Raw genomic sequence first — 19,890 nt, 5'->3', positions numbered from 1 at the left:
AACAAACTCGAGCATTCCGTGGAACACAACGTTCGGGCAATCGAGTTACCTTGCAGACCAACACCGGAGTTTCTATGACAGAGATTTCGGGGCTGATCGATATGCTTTTGAAGCGTATGATGGTGATTGTTGTTATTATGATGATGGTAATGATGATGCCGATGATAGTTATGGTTATTCGGATGATGGTTGTAATGATTACTGTGGTGATTCGGGAGATAATAGTTGGAGGGGGGCTGGCGATTAGAGTGCCTGGCAGCCGGTAGCGGGTGCTGGTGGTGGTGCTGGTTCATATGGTGGTTGGCATTGGCATTGACATTCGCATTGGCGTTAGGGTGAGATCCCGGGAGGAACTGTGGGTACACGTGGTGAGACCACTGTGGAAACAGGGGCCGCCCTCCTCCACCACCATTCCCATCTGCTGAGGAACCACATTTACCACATTACCACGATTCGAGACCATATGCCCTCCGTGTTTCTGTCATGCGTTTGATCTTTTTAATTATCTGAACGTGTCACTATCCCTTAGTCCTTCTACTGGGTTTCTCTCTGTTTCTTAAAAAAGCGTGTAATTTTTCCAAATTGCCCTAGCGTTGGGAGATAGATAGTAATATTTCACATCTAAATAGGGTCATAATTAATTGGGATTTCCTTTAATTTTTTTTTAATAATTTGTTTAGAGTGTTTGTCTTTTTACTTTAGTACTCGAAATGTTATCTATATCAATCCTTTCTAAAACGGATATTAACTATAATATATATCTAAGATAAATATCACAGGTGTAAAATTAAGACAGATATGTAGTTCATTCGTATTGCTCACAATTACCATTATTTTTTTTATTCAATTGAATATATCGTATTAAGGCTAATTTTTATTGTCACAGAGACTTTTCAATTATTATAAAAACAAGATTCTCGCTGTTGTAATTTTCATCGATCATTTTCAAATACAGATTTAAAATCTCGTTTAAGATTTTTAATTCAAATATATATACGAGATAATAATACAGAGTGAAACTCAGCAAAGAATACAATGTGAAACTCTGCAGTTTTTTTAAAGAACAATTAAATTACTGAATTATATAAGAAAGTGTAAGATACTAACTTTAGGAGCATCGCATAATTCAAATATAACATATATTATCGAAATAGAACATTTAAATGATATATGTCGTCAAACATCCAATTATTTCTAAAGAAACATTCAACAGACGTAGTTGATGTATGTTACCTTGTTTCATTATCATTTATGGTCAACATCTTTTGAGTTTGTTTTACACAAATAAATTGTTCGTTTTATAATATAAAATAATAGCGACATTTAAACAATATATATATCTAAACCGAACAGAAAGAGTGCTAATGCATTCGACAAACATCAAAACTCTCACTGTCAGATACATAGAAAAATAATTCATACAGTGCAATTCGACATGCGCTCTATTCAGTGTAATGTGCTGTTCGACTTGCTGCTACACAATTAAAGTGCATAGTGTTCCACAGCATCTACGTATTTGCATATATATTCGTGTTATTCACAAAATGATCTATTATTTCACTTTTCAATTGTCCAATTACTTTGATTTGGTTTAATTTTATTTTTATCGTAATGATAATTTCTTATGTATCTCTTTGTATCCTATATTTGTTGAATTAAAATTACATTTAAATTCGAAAAAATATAGTTCTTTTCGAAATATGAATATCATGGGAAATATGCTCATTTAGTTGTTAACAATAACAATCATGCCATAATGTTATGTCACATTTAAAATGTAGAAAAAATAAGTTTTCTTATTTAATATAATAATCAGAAAATACGATAATATATATCTGACATGTAAGAGTTTTGAAGTAATAATTTGATACTATTACTATTAATCTTTTTTAAACAAACAATTAGTATTTCTTATGTAAAATTTGTTAGAGGCAACACATACGTATTCGAAATAGAACACGCATATATTAATGTCAACATTAATTTCAAAGATTTTCATGTTCTTTACTAACGTTTTTTCTAAAATCCGTCCAAAGTTCCTACAAATAGCAAGATCTATAGTCACCTTCATAAATTGTAATTAGATCATTTTTTGCGTAATTTAGTTACATGTAGCATTAAGCATTTCAACGCTTAAATAGAATAAATCCTACAATGAAAACAATGCTCCTGGATAAAGTAATATTAAAGAATTGTTTATTCCTCTTTTACTAGGCATCATGTGTTTACGTTTATCAATTAAGTTTCTCCAAATCTTGTATCATTTTAGTGTAAACAGATTGTTTAATAAGATAATAGTGTATACCTTACCTGAAGGGCTACCTGGTCTTAAACTAGCACCATTAGTCTGTATTGTTTGAACTGGACTTGGTGGCCGCTGTGATATTGGTGGTTCCAATATATCACGGTACTTTGATACCATTAGTACAGAGATGAAGTAAACTATAGCGAGGGACAGAAACTGGGCCTGCTTGGTTTCCTCCTGAAATAAAGAAAGGAAAACGTGCTTCTTATTATAATATCTACATATTACTATTCTTATTATTAACCCTGTTGAAGTCACCGAATTTTTTATGTCTGAATACAGTCAGAAAAAATTTAATGTTTTAAGAAAATTTTCGACATATAATTGAAATGAAGAACAACTATGTTCTTAAATCTAAACAATTTTTTAACGACAAAAAAATATAATTCGATGGGAAATAATACAAAGAGTGTAGCAGAATGAATGACACGCGAAATATTCTAAATACTTACAACATCTCTGTATATCACAGCTCTTAAGCGATTCACGTCCATATCTTGCAGTAATTTCTCTGGATCTTTTACAGGACTTAATTGATGTGCCAGATTATCCACTATGTTCTACAAAAATAGAGACGATACTTTACTTGACCGTTGGTAACCGATGTTAACGGATCACTGTGAATGCTATTCTCTATATGATACGGCTTCGAATAAGTACATGATATGTAACTTGTCAATATCGATGACAATAACACATTTCTCTAGATAAATTAAGTTCGATCAGATGAAACATACCTTGGGTGATGTTTGAGCTCCACGTATAAGAGACTGTATGTGCTGTGATTTATTACTAGAACCAATCTGTCGACCTAACATGCTGTACGATCTGCCACGTTCTTTACACTCTAAGCAGTTTCTAACGGCACATGTACAGACCTATAGAAGCATTTCATCAGATGAATATAACAAAAACATATAGTGTACACATACATGTTGAAGTTCTATGTTATACATTTACGGAGAACTAAAAATATTATGGCTATTTAAAACACTGCTGATATAAGAACTATTTCTATTGATAAAAAATATAGACTACGATAGTGTTAAAGTGAGTGTGGCTTTCAATTTTCTTTACGCGAAGTATATGATTCCTTACTATTTTCAGATATCAACATTCAAGAGAATTATAATATGTATATTACAACAGATAATTATATTTTTGATTTTGGATCGAAACATGTGATAATTTTATACGTAAATTTTTATATAGGTAGTTTATATGTTATGACACTATGAAACACCAATATGTATATACAGATAAAAATTAATGCGAAGCACAATCTATATGATTATTCTATTATAATAGAATTTTAATTAACTTCGTCTTTCATATGAGAGGGGATACATTGAAAATCAATAATAAAAGTCGTGTAAAAACCTTAATTTTTACTCTCAGGGGAAATATATTAAAATGCCAAAAGACGAAGTTCATCGATTAGTGTTTGTGTATATAATAATGTATGTAAGGAATTTCGTTTATCAGGATGCGCACTGATAACAGCGAATCTAAGAAATATGGATCGAAAACACTTAATATGGTCTTTTTCAATAATCTCACTCCATTTGTTTGTTCTATCGACATTCTACGATATTCACAGAAAGAATTAATTTCTTCAACTATATATAAATGTCACAGAAAACGAGCTTTTCATGAAATTCGAATTACACGGTGTGGTATAATAGCGATGTATCTGTTTGAGAAACGAAAAATACTACGTGGACGATAAATACAAACCAGTCTTAAACACTGCCTTAGAATACCGCCACTAGACATATTCTTCTCAGCCTCCAGTTCACCGAAATTTAAAGAGCTGGCGAAGATAAGTACATCAGCCATGTTGACTAGTCTTTGTAGAAAAGAAACCGCTACCTCAATTGGCATCCCCTGAGTTGGTTCAATTACATCCAATTCGCTCTATGAATATATCCAAGCACCAATTAAAAAAAGGAATCCGTGAAAAATGAACTTTCCACCTGGGATATGCTCTTCTATGTGAAATCGGAAAAATATGGAAAAATGTTTATACATACATTTGGTGAGGTCGCCGATGCTAGAAGCGGTAACAATCCTCCGCAGGCAATTATAAGATTGTCAGCTAGTTGCGAAATTAGGTGAACAGTATTAACAACAAATATTGCGTTCTCGCTGCTGTTTACAAAGTCCAACACTGACTTCGTCGAATGACTGGAACACAGTGGAATATTGAATTTAGCAATAAATTGTATCGCAAGTTTATTATTATATTGAGTCGAGTAATAAATTCGTTCGTCTTTAAAATTTTTTTAAAATTGTAAACATGCAGTTATTTGAATTTTTTGATAAAAGATGTAAATCTATAGAGAAATAAAATAAATTAATTAATCCTTGATTCGAAAGATTTCATACTAATGAACGTGTGACGTGTTTTTTTTAAAAAAAACGTGAATGAAATATTGCTGCAACTAATAGTACATGGTAGAATTAGATATTTATGTACCTTCTCCAGACTTGAATGTCTGTCTCTAACGAGAAGAGGACATCCGAGAGTAATCTCTGATGTATATAAGACCATTTGAATTCTGGTATTCTGAAAGGAGGACGAGTCGGGCCTGGACTAAACATTGGTCTTGTAGAAGGATTACCTTGCTTCGATCGTTTTGATTCTATAATAAATATCAACAGTTTTGTATAATGTGCTGAATACATGATATATAATAGATTAAATAATTAGTAAACTGCGAATGTTTATGTATTTATGGAAACTCAAAGGTCTACAATATCGAAAATAATTAATTGTATTCACAAAAATATAAATTTTCATAAACATCCACGATCTAATAATTAGGTAACAGAAAGCAAAGAATAAACATGTTATGGAAATTCTCACCGAAATGATTGGGATCCACTTGCGTGGACGTTGAGGCACTCCTTGGTCGTTTCTGTGGCGACGATGTTTTACGCAAGGGTACGGGTAAAGAAGGAGGTTCGTTACTGTTTAGATTATCATCGGTGGTTGTCTCGGTGGATACAGCTGGTAAGCTGGATCTGCGATGAGCATCTACGTGATCCGGAGTTAAATCATTCAATAACGAATTATCCCTCGCAACCACTGTAGAACTAACGATTTGAGGCACACCGTCGGGCATATTTTTATTTGCATCACAGACCGTAGATATTGTTGGAATTTGCTGTTTAGGATTTGGCACTTGCGTCACATTATCTACAGAACTTTGAATATCGCTATTACTACAAACACTATCTGTTACTTCTACCTCGGCTTCAGTTCTCACCGGAATGTCTGACTGATTATCACTTACGTTAGTAGAAATAGTGGACGGCACCCTTGAATGTTTTTCAGTTACCTTCTCCTCGTTATCATTAATAACAGCACTTTTGTCCTCTGTTACAGAGTTCACGGCGCATTTCTCACTACTTAACTCACTAGTCACTACTGTTTCCACTTTCTTGTCTTCTACATCTACCTTCGTCTTACCGGTCTCGATATTTTCTATTACGCTAGTTGAGCAATTGGAATCTTTCACGGTTTCCTCGGTATCGTTTTCAACGCTATTCTCAATGTCGACGCTTGTCTTTTCCGTGAGTTCAATGTCCTCGTTAACATTATCGTCAATTTTATCCGTCTCCTTCGACTTTATATCACCCAAATTGTCTTGGTTCTCCGTCGGTGTTAAATACGCTTCTGAGGTATCGCTGTCGATCACTTCTCGATCATTCTCCAATTGCAGCTTCTCGATGTCTTTGATGGTCAATGGCTCTGATGTCTCGCTGGAGGAAATAGGTAGCACTGATTCCGAATCAATCTGTTCCGTTGAAACAACAACGTCTGTGGAATCTTCCTCTACTATCTGTTTGCTAGTCTGTTCCATTTTTTCGGAAGCCTCTGCCGCGTCAGAAGAAATCTCATCACTGGGAGTGACTTTATCTTCCACGTTTGATTTTTCTTTACACGTTTCATCAACTTGTTTTGTAGGAGCTTCAACGTCGGTTTCAGCATCAACCTCAGCTTCTACCTTAGCTTCGACTTCGGTTTCAGCTTTAACCTCAGCTTCAACTTCGGTCTCCGCCTCGGCTTCTGCTTCAGCTTCAGCTTCAACCTCACCTTCAGGTTCAGTTTCATCATCTTGCGACTTCTGTACGCTAGAAACACCAGTACCAGACGCATCTGTATTGTCTTGAGATACCGATGCTGTTTCTTCCATCTGTTCAATGTCTTCCTGTTTAGTTTGTACACTTTCCTCCATCTTTTCAACGGGAGATAATTGAGAGACGATTTCCTCCTGTGATTTCTGTTCTGAAGGATCGTCGTCCTTCTTCAGGACTTCCTGCACCGCCAAGGAATCCGGGCTGGAACCTTCGATCTTATGAACCTCGCTATAGAAATCACTGGAGCTCTCTATTGATATCGCTTCGCTGGTCTCCTGAGTCGTTGGAATAGAGACAGCATCGCTGTTTCCTTCTTCGAGAATTGTCGGCGTGTCCGTATGAAGTTCACGCGCTGTTGTCGGTGTTTCTGGTTTGTCACTCAGTCTGGAGTCCAGGGATATCGCTTCGCTCGACTGAGCAGTGTCCAGGGTTTCGCTGTGCGATTTGATGATCGCTGGACTGCCATCGCTTTCAGTATTGTCTATCGAGTTCAAGTCGCAGCTGCAGGACTCTTCCAAACGGTCGTTGCTCTCGGTTGCATCGAACTCCTGGAGATAGAGTTAGTTATCATGACATAGTACAATTGATGTTCTAGTGCTTATATATCATTTATTTCAAGAAGGTATTTTATATTTGTTCGTCATCTACAGAAAATAGTAGGATGAAATATTCCTACTTTCTCGGCCACGTAAATATCTATTCCCTTTTTCCATTTCTTAAACCGCAGAATCTTCAAACACGAGTTTAACTAACATAGTAAGCCCCATAAATAGCTTAATCCTAAAAAAACTTGATATCCAACCTTGTAATTCCTTTCTACATGTTGCACTTCGTGGTTCTGTTGATTGCCCCAGGGTGATGGTTTGCTATATCCATTATTCCCTGAATGTTGTTGATCCCAACCGGAGATAGTGCTGATTGGCCTTTGCTGTCTTAACTCGGGATCCGTAATGTTATCTGATCGTTGCCTCTCGTAATGTTCGTACATCTGAGCGAACTGAAGCTTGAATTCCTCATAGGATACCTGGAATAGTGCAACGTTAACCTTACCGTAGGAATTGTCTTTAATTTTGTCCACAATGTTAGAATATTTACCTTGGAGTGCACGATGGCCAGAGTGTCTACCCACACTCGCCATCCACCGTACTCGTGTTTTATAGCATGATGCAGAAGCATACGAAACAACGAGTACACCATATCCGAGATCTTTTGCTCTTCCGTGTTCTTCGGATGAATGTAGGCCATGGCTATTAGCCACTCCTGCCATACAGACATCTGTAGAACAGTTCGACGATTTTCTCGATTGTTGTTGCACAGCAATGTCATATCCGAGAGGAACAGCTTCTTCACTTCCAACAGTTGCTCCGTTTGCTTTGATTGTCGAATTAACGTCGCTACTACCTTTAGAATCACTGCAATTATGTATGTAATTGTTAATATCATGAGATATGCTTTTATATAGATTTATAATCCTATCATTTTAAATTAACTGATTTGATGATTTACTTGGATTTTCTAAACGATAATGGGACTCTGGTTCAGGGTGTCTGGCATAAAGGATCTGTTGGCTAATGTGCTCTGTCATAATCTGAAAGGATATTGTATAAATTAGAATAGTAATTGATTAGTTAAATTTTTACTGAAAATAGTACCTCGTATAAAACATTATAGGTGGGAAGTGACAATGTCTCCTCGTTCAATAGCAATCTTTCGGCCAATAATGTGTACAAGTTATGAGGGCTCATAACATCATATTTTCGTCTGGAATTCAAAAAATGAATCTTAATAGCTATCAAATAAATACTTTCCTTTTTTTTAATTAATTTATTGAATTTGTTTACTTGTGTGTACTGCGGCTTAAGAAGAATCCCAATAACTTCAAAGCTTGTAAACGTATTAATTGGCTTTCCGCCGCTAATAACTTAAAAATCGTTCTGACACCTTGCTTCGCATCGAAAGCTGGAACCATCGACGATGGGTGCTCCGACATTAATGATATAAGCATTTGCAAAACATCGTGTAGATTTTCGTCCTGTGAAAAGATATAAATTACATTATTGGCGGGATCAACAAACTTACTCTTATTATTATAATATTTGAAACAAAAAGCTTCTTTTTTCAAACTTTAATATTCTTTATTTCAACATTCGAAACAATACGAGAAACAAACGTAAGTAACAGACATACAGAAACAAAGACAAGTCAAAATTAATTCTTTTTATTTTTCTATTCTTATCCTTCATCAAAGGTTAAGGTTAAACTTTATGTCATCAAAAGCATTTTTACACAATCAATTACGAGCATCATACCTCGTGTATTGTCGTCAGATAATTCAGAATACTCTGCAACTCGTCATCCTTTACTCCATTCCCGATCATAATAAGTTGTTTCAGAAATAACAAAATATAAGAACGTATTGTCAAAATATCCTTCTGTTGAGGTCGCGGCCCATCTGCAATGAATCGAAAACGTCATAAATCCGCCATAACTTATCGAACCCTATGGAAATACATATTTCCATGTATTCAAAATTACTCACCAAGTCCTTTGGGTGTGATTCCACTCTTCGCTCGCGGATTGGCAACCCAGTAATAGTACTTAAGCGTGTGCACTGTTTGTAATACTGTGGAGACTCTCCTTACATTTGAATATATTTGGGTGTCACTGAGGAACTCTGTGGCCAAGTACGAATAGAGCCGCGTTTGCACCGGCGCCGGTGTATAAATCCACAGAGCGGCATTAAAAAGTACGTGGTCCAATAGCTGCCATGTTAGGAATGAAAAGTAAAACAACTACATCACCATGGATCTGCCTGTTCTTCGGACACACCAATCTAGCCGACTTTTATGTATTCCTTATTTGTTTACGTGGTCTTTTTGTTCCTGCTTCTTAGATACATTTCTCCAGTTTCATGGATACGGATGGAAATTAAATAATCGTACCAGCGGATAATAATATTTTGCTCGTTATATCGAGCATACAGCCTCGTTATGGTGAATTTAAAATAGGAACTTAACATTTAGAACTGTGCAGCAGGGTATATATGTATACCGTAGAATGGAAAATACATAGGAGGGAAATTTGAAAATAAGAAAGAAACTGAGAGTGCCGATAAATTCATCGTACAGAGTTTGCGACACATTATTAAAAAGAAAAGTAGATTGAGGAGAATAGAGATGACAATTCATGTCAAACATTCATGCATCGAAAAATCAATATTGAGAATTTGGTAGCTCTGAAGGCAATATTGAGACAAATTGAAAAATTACATAAAAATCACAGAACCAATCAATATTCCACAGGACGTATATGAATTATAAATTTTAATATTAATTTTTGATATTTCAGACCATATAAATATACTTTTATAAGCAAATATTGAGATAGAAGTCTTCCTTTCTTTCATGATTTAGCTGTTCACCGCGAGAAAAGGATGTCCCAATATTTGAACTTTGCGTATAGAAAGAAAATAATGAAACAGCTTTCCTGAAGGCGATAGGCATCCTCGATAGAAGAATATGAAGCGAAGTATTGTAGATTCGAACGAAAAGTCAAAATTGTCAGTAAGTACGCTCTCATGTAGCACCGTTTCGAAATAGAAACTTAGACAGATCGGTCAGACAGCAAATAGAGAATAATAATATTCTTCAGCGTTGCAAAAAACAATAGAAGTAGATAGATTCTCGTATGGAAGCAAATATTTAGTGTGAACAAAAATATATAGTCTTGCGTAGCCATATTATGAAATCAGGAAGCCTAAAAGTCGGTAGATTGCATGCGATCCAAAGATTCGGGTAGCATAATGTCGTTTCCATGAGAAAAAGTATAAATAGTACATGCTTGAAATCGTAATGCATTGTGTGTGAACGGATCAAACCCGAATGAACGAAAATATGTACACATACGTTATAAATAGCATATAACATACAGAGCATCTACGAGCAGTTTTTATCGTACAAGCTATTGCAACAGATATTATATATGGAGTAGGCAGAGAGAGAGAGTAAATTATAATACGCTAGAACTGCGTTTGATAGTTCTTTCGTTCATGCTATTGTATACTGTATCGTGGGTAAAACAAAAAGAGGAGAATGGAGAACGAGGAATAGTTACGTAAATGTATCATAACATACGAAATTTTTATGGGAGAACTCTCTAGAATGTTTCAATGATGAACTTACTAGGGAGCTTAAATGTACCTACGCTATTACATTTAGATACAAACCCTAATAACACAATGTGATTTTCTAATTATGAGAGTAACCATATGTCTCGTAGTAGATTTGGTAGTATGCTTTAATTCAATTTAATTGAGTTAAAATTTATGTTGAATTCTTAAGATATGTTAGCTAAAATAATTCGTCCTATAAAATATGGGTAAAAATGAATAATTATGTCAAAAAGGATGAAAAAAATAAATTTCATCAATGATTCATTACACAAAATTGTATCTTCAATAGATCAAATTAGAAAATATTATTCTAAAATTATCGAATAAATTATAAATGGATACAAAGATGAATTGTTTTAGCTAATTTTGATAAACGATGTGTATTCGCCTAGTACAAATACATTTACGATATACGTTATATGTATTTTATTACTTTCGTGCAAACTAAGCTTGCCCATTCTTACTTCCGTAAATCTACTTGGTCCCAACTGAACTCCGATTTCCATCGAAAGTTCCATTCTACCTTCAATGATCTCTACCTCTCATCCAACTTATGGCTAATTACTCTTAACGTTAATTTAATTCTAATTCGTACGAGTACTAAACTAATGACTAAATCGATACCTGTTTCAATAACAAGTCGCTGTTAGCGCTGAGACAGGTAACCAGATGTTTCGTGAGCTCCAAAAAGGACGCGAGAACTTCCGTAGTTAGATGGTCTCTGCTCGCTCTCTGCAGCATATAGCTGATCACTAGAAAGCCACGGTTTTGTACCATGTGTTGTTGAACGGTTTGTGAACTCTCCACCAAATCGCAAATAAACCCCAACAGTTTCGAACTAAAATTCAAGCTGTCGTGTTATATGATCGAGAAACATGATTCGGCTATGATACAAGCCGAATACTTGTTCCATCGAAAATTTCGATGTGAAGAGTTTTGGTAGATATTTACCATAACGTTGGGTCTCGTTTAACATCGTTGGGCGCTATGCAATCGTAAGGCATATCTAGTTGCGAGAACAAAGGGAACAACACTTGAATGCCGCCAATCGAGTTTAACGTGCTATGAATGGAATGCGTGATGACAGCTTTAACATCCTACAAATAGACAGTAAAATGTTCGCATGTTTTCCAAGTTCGATGTTCTACATTCGGTTGCAAAATAAAAAAGGACCAAAAAAATTGGGACGCTCAGAAAAGCAACACTTTTAAATTTTTGTATCAAAGAGACAGCCTGCATTCGAGTGTAAATCACTGGAATTTTTATTTTTTATGAATTATAAAGTATTTTTTTTTGTATTGGTATCCAGGTTGAATGTTTGAAACTAGGGTTATTTCCTTTTTCAATATTTCAAACAATTTTCTTTCTACTAGAAACTACTAACTAGAAGTTATTTTCTTTTCAATATTTCAAACTATTAAACTATAAAATAACATAAAAGATTAAAAACATTTTAATAGGGAAAAATTCAATTTTTGTGTCATTCGTTTACGATATGAAAAACGTCGTGCCTTACAGCGAAAAATGCTTTTACATGAAAATTTGTAAAAAAAAAGACTGCTAGATGAATGACATTTTCCGAGCGTCCTATCTTTTTTTTTTTTTTATTTAATTACAAGTATAGCGTGTTCGATATCATACCTGCAGCATAAGGGCGTGTGGTGTATGTACAAAATAGGAGACGTTGCCTTTCGGTGCGCTTTGCAAGCATAGTTGAGAATCCGTTGCTACCGGGTTGTACATGAACACAATCGCATTCGACAGCTTACCATCGTAAAGCACCTATAAAATAGCGTTGTTAATACCGTCGATGTGTCTTTCTAATTGCATGTCGTAAAATCATTCCACTACAACAAGTCACAATTTATCTTTGAAAGCCTACCAAACAGAAATGAATATGGTTACCTGTGGAAATTTGTCATTTTCAATTATAGATTAATATTGGAAATTAAAAAGTAGAAAAGTAGACTTTCAAAGTAAATTTTCATAACTATTTAAATTAATATCTACATGTTAAATGGACAAACGTGCCACACATCATAAACCGAACTGAACGTGATTTTAGGTCAGACAGGCTGTGTTAAATCTTCAGAGGGACGCTTACGGACTTAAAACAATTTCCAAACTCAGGATATCCATTAGTCGCAGTGTCCATTGCTAATAACTAGACTGCAGATTTTTATGCAAATTCATATTCTGATCCTAAACAGTGATTTGTTCCTTAACTTTTACTTTTGGATATTTTACATATATTTGCATATTTAGAATTCTCATAAATGAATAAACATCCGCAGCCTATTAAAGAAATACTAACTAAAGTATGACAGGTATAACTTAGTATATGTTCGTCCGTACAACCTATGAAAAATCTTTTACTACGAAAATACACACATCACAGCAAAATGATTAAACAGACAGATTTATGAAAAAACTTAACTGTTTAATAGGCTATAAATTAATCAGGGTCTTGCTATAGGCCTACATCGTAAGAAAGCATCAGGCAAAACAGAAAATTGTGGCTCGTATGAGTAACGAGTCGTGTGTGTAATAAACGAAAAAGAGAAAAATCCACAAATAGAAGCAAATTATGCAATGGATAGATACAAACGTTATGAATCGCAGTAACGTCCAACGGAACGTGACGTTCTGGGGAAAAGATATTCGTAGTGATGGTCGATAATCGGGGTAATTACCTCTGACGAAACTCGAACGCAGTAACAGAGTGATTAAACAATGTGCAAATCAAATGTAAACGGGAGAAAAAGAAAATAAAAATGCTTACAGTTTGCATACTTTGGTCCACCATGCTCGTGAGCTCCGGCTCATCACTCACCCTTTTGTGATTGTCAGGCAGATTCAGGTAACACTCGTTGTCAAAACGAAACTGACTCTGTGAACAGAACGGGAATGGGAACACGGAATGTTGAATATCTAATGAATCTACATAAATCCGAGTTCCAGATGCCTTTGTGAAGAACACGGAGAAAGTATCACAGAAAATTAAAGATCTTCATAAAAAAATATGTGAAAGGAATTTCTTTCACAATTATAATCTGCTTTTATGTTAATTCTCTATATTTTGAATTACTAGAGCGCAAATTCTATTTAAAAGAAATTCATATTTAGCTAGAACATGTATCCATAATTACGAACAAAGAAGGAAAGTTTAATGGAAGAATTTTTTTCAAGCCTGTTATCTATGCAAAGTTTTATGTTCCTAAACTCAATGTACCTTATATCCAGGCCCCAGTCTATGCATAGCGCATATCTGATGCGTCGTCAGAGCTTCGCTGAACAGATAAATCGCGCTCATTTGTCCGCAAAACACGCGCTCTTCATCCAGTTCCGGTGTAGCTCCGATGTAACATTTGTCAAACGGCTGCAAAGAAGAACGTGCTATATAGCTCCTTTCATTTTCGATCAACATTTCATAGCCAGAGACCACAATTTCAATGCGTTTCGAGCAACGACCAGTTTTAATTGCGGTCGGCAAACACGTAAAATTAATAGGCGAAATTATATTCAATACGTAAATTTACTTACGTCGTTTGTCGAAACGAACCACGCCATTTCGGTACTCGAAGCCAATTGACCATTGACCAAACATTTAATTTCACTCTTCGTCCACCTATTATATATGTACACTACGGCGATCATGTACCACTGTGAAAGTAAACGTTATTGGTTCTCTTGAAAATGTTTCGAATAAACTGTCCTTGAGTTGAACGTTTTGTAAAGAGATTTAACAGGAGCAATTTTTATTAAATATTCTGACAACACATACGGAAGAAATGTTACAAAAAGTGGTGAAGTTTTATACGATTAACACTTTCATTCCCATGATAAGTGCACGATACACATTTAGAATTATGAAATACTTCTATCTTCAGACATATCTTATTCTACTTAAAATATTCCTTGCCCATGTTTCCATAATGTTTTTATCACCATAATGTTTATGTTCATATAAATTTTACCGATCATATGATCAATAGAAACATACGACGAGTAAGAAAGTTACACACAAATGTTTGTAATATCTAAATAATTTGGGAATGAAAGAATTAAATGTTCTAATGTAAATTTCGAGTTACATCGTACTTTGATCTTAACACCGAATATGTTAAATAAATTTCCACAAAATTAACATAGAAATGTGGCCTACCTTACGTGGTTGGAATTCATATTTGACACAATGTTGGAAGCCCTTGCCCTTCACTTTCATAGATGTGAGGACCAAGCAGTTCCCTACGAAATGCGCGGAGTACCCTACTCCCTTGCTAGTTTTAAAACTGCGAACAAAGGAACGTACAAGCTTTGTGAACGTAAATGGTGCCGACTAGAAATATCTGGAATGTCAATAAAAATTCATCAACGATCTTTCTGCTCTACACGGTTTCGATCCTCTGTATTTTATTCCTATTCTTCCGAATAACGATGTACTTTGTAAACGGAAACAACAGTTGTCGATTGTATGGGAATCGAATTGTTTCCGCGTGACGGAATGCGATCAAATTGTTGCACGATGCAACGTTCGAATAGGAATCCTTTTTTTCGCGCTAACTCAAACGGAGCTGCGTTTAATCAAATTCGAACGGTCGAACATGAAGGAATTTGATCGGCGCGTTTTTCCCCTGGCCCCAATTTCCTCTGTTTTATTCCAAGTTCCGTGTATTTCTCTTTCTCTCGTTCGTGAAAGACGGCAACGTAAACGATTCTTTAAGGTAGCCAGTACTAACCAGGCCACTTCGATTCGAGAGAGTGTTCCCGCAAGAGGGCTTGATGTAAGAGCACTTACCAATAGAGGTACGGCTTTTCTCGTTCGATATTAACGGAGTTGATAGGATCCAGACGGAACCACGTGGTAAACGTGAATCCATTCTCGTGTGGCCATTTCGCGAGCGGCGGAAGGACGATCGCCTGACAAAGTTGCAGAAATAATTAAATAAGCTCGAGTAGAATTAGAATTTTATTATATTATATTATAGATAGGTACTTCATTTATCATTTATACTGGTTCTAGCTATTTATTTATACCTCCTGGTTTTCTGACATAGAAAGACGTCAAAAACTACTTAATAATTGATGTGATCTTGTCTGAAGAGGATGTTATGTTAATGAAATTAGGTTTTTCATGGATGGATCGTGCAGTTTTCCAATATGGTGCAATTCTTCAATATAATAATTATTATAATATATATATATATAATATATTCACGATAATTAGGTTTAGGTATAGGTGTATTTGGAAAATAAGCTGCTAAACTTTGGCAATATGTTGTGTGTATTTTTAACGAATATTCATTTTCTTCCTCATATTTATGTAATTTTTAATAAATGACTTACAGCTTACGATCTTCATGAAGATATGCGAAATGCTCGTTTAAAATGAGCTAAATTTTGAATTTTTACTCGATGAATTAAAATTTCTGTCTTAAGTATGTACTCGCTGCATAAAAACTTTATTCAAACTTCGTAGTAGACGCTTCCCCTTTGACTTGTACTCTTTCAAAGTTATATATTAAAGGAAACGCTCGAAACAGTTCCCCCGAATAAGAAACTTCTTTTCCTTAACATTTTCTGTCATATCGAAAGTTTCTGTCTCTAAAACTCATTGAATAGCTACCAACGTCTGCACCGGACGACATCTGTTCCGATGGATTTTCACAGAGAGTTTTATGTTCTTGCTCTACATTCGTCTTTTTGTTCGATCATGAAATGGATTGCTATGTCGATGCTAAAATAACATTTATTCTAATACTAGAGAAATTTGTTCAAGTATTCTCTTCAATGTGCAAGCTTGAAAAAAGCTTTGTTTAATTTTGAAAGGAATAATTCTTATAGCTTTAAGAAGTGGAACATAATTCCAAAACTTGGCACCTCGTACATTGATGATTCTGTGTTACATAAATCAAACGCTTTTATTTCTTTTTTAGAGAAAAGGGAATTGAAATAAGAAATTTTTGAAATGCAAGATGAATCAAGTGTCAAGATCCAAAAAATCCGATATATCTACTTAATGTTCAAGGAGTCTTAGAAAAATTTACTCGTACGGAAACTGTTTCAAATTATTACGAACTACGTCTTGGATTCTATCCTTTACGTTTAAAAAGATATACGTTTAATCTTGATCGAGTTTTAGGTTCATCCATAATTTCGAATGATTTTCCAGCTGTTCGTCTATGGAGTTCGACTGGACGAAGAATCAATAGGTCATTTGATTCGACGGATTAAGCGCGAGTGGAAGTTCCATGAAACAAGGCGAATTTTCTTATCGAAAGTTTAATAGAGTTCAGAATCGAATGGCATCTTCCGCGAGGTCGTAACAGGAATATCCGGTGCCGGAGAGGAACGGCTGAGAGAAGGATGAAAATCGACTTACCGATCCCTTTCTGCCGGGAAAACTGAAAAACACGTCGGGTCCGTTCCGTTGCGGCATCTGACGAAGAACGTTTAACAGTTTTGCCGAGTGTCGTGGCTGTGACATACAAGAATACAATAAAAATTCTACACAATACATCATACAAGATATAAACTTCTACTCAAAAGTCTTAGGAAAGTTTCGTCAGTTTCTTTGAACGTGAATAGTTCTCTTTCGAAAGAAAATTTGTATTTCTATATCTTTTGGACCTTCTTACCCATTTCCCTTTTACAGCTTTCATAGCACCGAATAAAAGTTTTAACTCCTTCACCGTTATACTATAACTGGCCAGCACTCCAAGCATGTCGATCAGTAGATCTATCGAACAGAGGAACGTTGCTTGTTGTGTAAATTGCACATATGGACTATTATAGACGCGACCAGGATTAGAATCGTTTGATAAGGATTTACCTGCGACGACAGTTTCAGCGCGGGACAACCGAAGCAGCACGTGTTCGATGAGGCTTACGTCTGTACACGCTTGTAAGTTGCGCACGCTCTTCCTTAAAATAGCGATGAACACGCTCCATATTTCAGCCTGTAACAAACAAAAGATACAAAACATGAGAAAAATAAAAGTATCATTTCATTGCCATGAATGTATTCTCCAAGTGTAAAAATATTTTTAAAAGATTGCAATTTCACACGACGGACTGAAAATCGTACGAGTGTAAGTCAAGATCTGGAGAATTTGAAATTTATTCAGGTATTTTAAATTCTTAAAGGTATAATTCCTTTAGCCTAATTAATTAAGCAGAATAATTATAACTTTATTCTCTGCTGCGATACGTGTACGTGACTTGAAAAAATATAATGAAATTTTTACAACAACAAATGCTGCACGCTGTTTCTTAAAAAATGGTCTTCCATACTGCAAGTTAATCTAAATGAGCCCGTTCTTACAACCTCTTCCACTGAACTATAACAAATACCAAAACCCATACCCAATCACGAGTTACGTAAGTATTAAACGATACATTAACGCGAGCTGCATCGGCAACCATAAGGCCTACTTTAGTGGTGGTAGTTAATATCCAAATTATTATACAGCGCTATTGGTTAAAGTTATCCAAGCTTAGTCATTGGATAAGAGATCAGAAGTGAAGCAACAACCAACGAACGAACTAGCTTTTAATCCGTTACTAATACGTGAGCGACGTCACGGAGCGACATAATCGTGGAAAGCAAGAGGAGGCCAAACTGAAAAGCATCCAGCGACCGCCGACACCGTTGAAATCCCGAAAATGCGGTGGAAATTTCACCGGCTTGGAATTTCCGAAGTTTCGCCGAACGAGAGTTTAAGGGTATCCTATGTATATCGGATAACGCGATAGGGTGGTTTTTCGTACGTGCATGGAATTAAAGGGGAACCGCAACTCGAGTTAATCCCCGAGGGAAAGACGTTTTGTGTAGAACATTCGAGGTTTGGTCTCTTTGGGTATTCGTGACAATTCTATCGATACCGATGCGAGGATAAACTGAATAATTACGATGAATTAAATCTAAGTTGAGAAACTATGGCGAATAAAGAGCGAAATTTAAACAAAATGAACTTTGGGAAAATTTTCTAGCTTTAGTAACGTGACAATCTTTGTAGCGTGTATGATGTCGGTTAATTAAAAACGAATGACGTAGTCTTGACACGTTGTTTGGTGCAGGTTTGCTTGATTGACTTTTAAATAGCAATTTTAACGTCTTACAGCAAAACTTTATGTCAGTGTTCAACGTTTCAGTTAATTAGTTTCATAGATAGAACCCCAAGACATTGAGTAGTAATATCTCCCAAAGGTTATTGGAATACTTCTGTTCTTCGCTAATAAATTTGCTGTACACAGACTAATTAAAATATAGTGTTTTAATAGCTATTTAAAAAAAAAGAAGGTGAGAGAACGTACAGCTTTTCTTCTCTTTAATTTTCAATCAAAGACGCGTGATAATTCTCCCACTCCGATTTCATCCCATACGTTTAAAACAGTTTATCAATTAAGAATTTAAAAGTAATGAAAGTACTGCGGCCCGGTATAAATTACACACAGAAATTTACATCATAAATTACGTTCAATACTTCGCAGCACTCATCTCCGTACTCTACAAGGAATATGGATGGTATATATAGATATAGTCGTGTAATCGAGTTTTTAAATTGGCATTTCGTTTCCCCCTTCAATTTTTAAAAAGAAAGAAATTTTAGTTCAGTTAAACTACCGTTCCTGTCTTTACCGTTCATTTATAGGTTGTATGACGAAACTATTTCTATCTTTAATAAATATAATAAACGTTATTCAATAATATATCACCGACGTTGAAATAATTTCGATATCCTTACATTTCCATGAACGTAAAACGATCAATTATTTAACATATTCTATTTTCGAACATGAATTTTTTGACGTCGCTTAAAATCGTGAAAAATACGTTTCCAACAGTCTTCGATAGAAAATAGGAGGGAATGTTGAAAACTACTAAGAAACACATCGCGTAGAATTCGTAACGAGTAAAAGTTATTACCTTGGATATCGAATTTATTCAATGAATGTCTTTCCGTAATAATACAGTGGCATTGTTCCACAACGATGTCGTTACAATACCGCGTTTCGAAGACAGTGTATTGCGCATCAGGGCACGTAAACGATGAAATATAACCGAAACGAGGCGTCGTTCGTGTAACACCGAATTCAGTGTGAATCGGTAATATCGCCCGATCGAAGACGATTACACGTGCTTCGATGAAATTAAATTCTTTGATGGTTTCGATGCCCTCCCTCCGTGAATTCGCGTAAAATTCTGCGCGTGAAATTTTCATTAATTTTTTCAGAAAACAACAAGGGAGAAACCCCAGAACAAACC

General features: G+C 35.4%; 1 protein-coding gene across 20 annotated transcripts in view; it reads right to left on the bottom strand.

Moving 5' to 3' along the window:
* Positions 1 to 19,890, bottom strand: part of LOC117238402 (neurobeachin) — a 413,842-nt gene that overhangs the window by 87,799 nt on the left and 306,153 nt on the right. For 7 of the 20 annotated variants that reach the window (XM_033503859.1, XM_033503316.1, XM_033503780.1 and 4 more), the window contains 26 exons: positions 17,455 to 17,581; positions 17,261 to 17,361; positions 17,005 to 17,100; positions 15,421 to 15,542; positions 14,788 to 14,914; positions 14,166 to 14,285; positions 13,855 to 14,001; positions 13,405 to 13,512; positions 12,264 to 12,404; positions 11,574 to 11,719; positions 11,247 to 11,460; positions 8,991 to 9,243; positions 8,761 to 8,903; positions 8,293 to 8,483; positions 8,104 to 8,212; positions 7,958 to 8,039; positions 7,547 to 7,863; positions 7,254 to 7,475; positions 5,175 to 6,999; positions 4,785 to 4,950; positions 4,339 to 4,492; positions 4,043 to 4,222; positions 3,043 to 3,183; positions 2,758 to 2,865; positions 2,311 to 2,482; positions 50 to 421 (listed from right to left, as the gene is read on the bottom strand). In XM_033503859.1, coding sequence (XP_033359750.1) covers positions 50 to 421; positions 2,311 to 2,482; positions 2,758 to 2,865; positions 3,043 to 3,183; positions 4,043 to 4,222; positions 4,339 to 4,492; positions 4,785 to 4,950; positions 5,175 to 6,999; positions 7,254 to 7,475; positions 7,547 to 7,863; positions 7,958 to 8,039; positions 8,104 to 8,212; positions 8,293 to 8,483; positions 8,761 to 8,903; positions 8,991 to 9,243; positions 11,247 to 11,460; positions 11,574 to 11,719; positions 12,264 to 12,404; positions 13,405 to 13,512; positions 13,855 to 14,001; positions 14,166 to 14,285; positions 14,788 to 14,914; positions 15,421 to 15,542; positions 17,005 to 17,100; positions 17,261 to 17,361; positions 17,455 to 17,581 — 5,884 coding nt within the window. The remainder of the gene's footprint in view (positions 1 to 49; positions 422 to 2,310; positions 2,483 to 2,757; positions 2,866 to 3,042; positions 3,184 to 4,042; positions 4,223 to 4,338; positions 4,493 to 4,784; positions 4,951 to 5,174; positions 7,000 to 7,253; positions 7,476 to 7,546; positions 7,864 to 7,957; positions 8,040 to 8,103; positions 8,213 to 8,292; positions 8,484 to 8,760; positions 8,904 to 8,990; positions 9,244 to 11,246; positions 11,461 to 11,573; positions 11,720 to 12,263; positions 12,405 to 13,404; positions 13,513 to 13,854; positions 14,002 to 14,165; positions 14,286 to 14,787; positions 14,915 to 15,420; positions 15,543 to 17,004; positions 17,101 to 17,260; positions 17,362 to 17,454; positions 17,582 to 19,890) is intronic. The other 13 variants (XM_033504441.1, XM_033503379.1, XM_033503551.1 and 10 more) reach the window with 9 other exon arrangements.

This window comes from Bombus vosnesenskii, unplaced genomic scaffold (assembly GCF_011952255.1).
Source record: "Bombus vosnesenskii isolate JDL3184/JDL3185 unplaced genomic scaffold, Bvos_JDL3184-5_v1.1 scf7180000013262, whole genome shotgun sequence".
In the NCBI taxonomy this organism is placed as follows: Eukaryota; Metazoa; Arthropoda; class Insecta; order Hymenoptera; family Apidae; genus Bombus; species Bombus vosnesenskii.
Note: the sequence above shows the minus strand (reverse complement) of the source record. Positions and strands in the feature narration are given on the sequence as shown.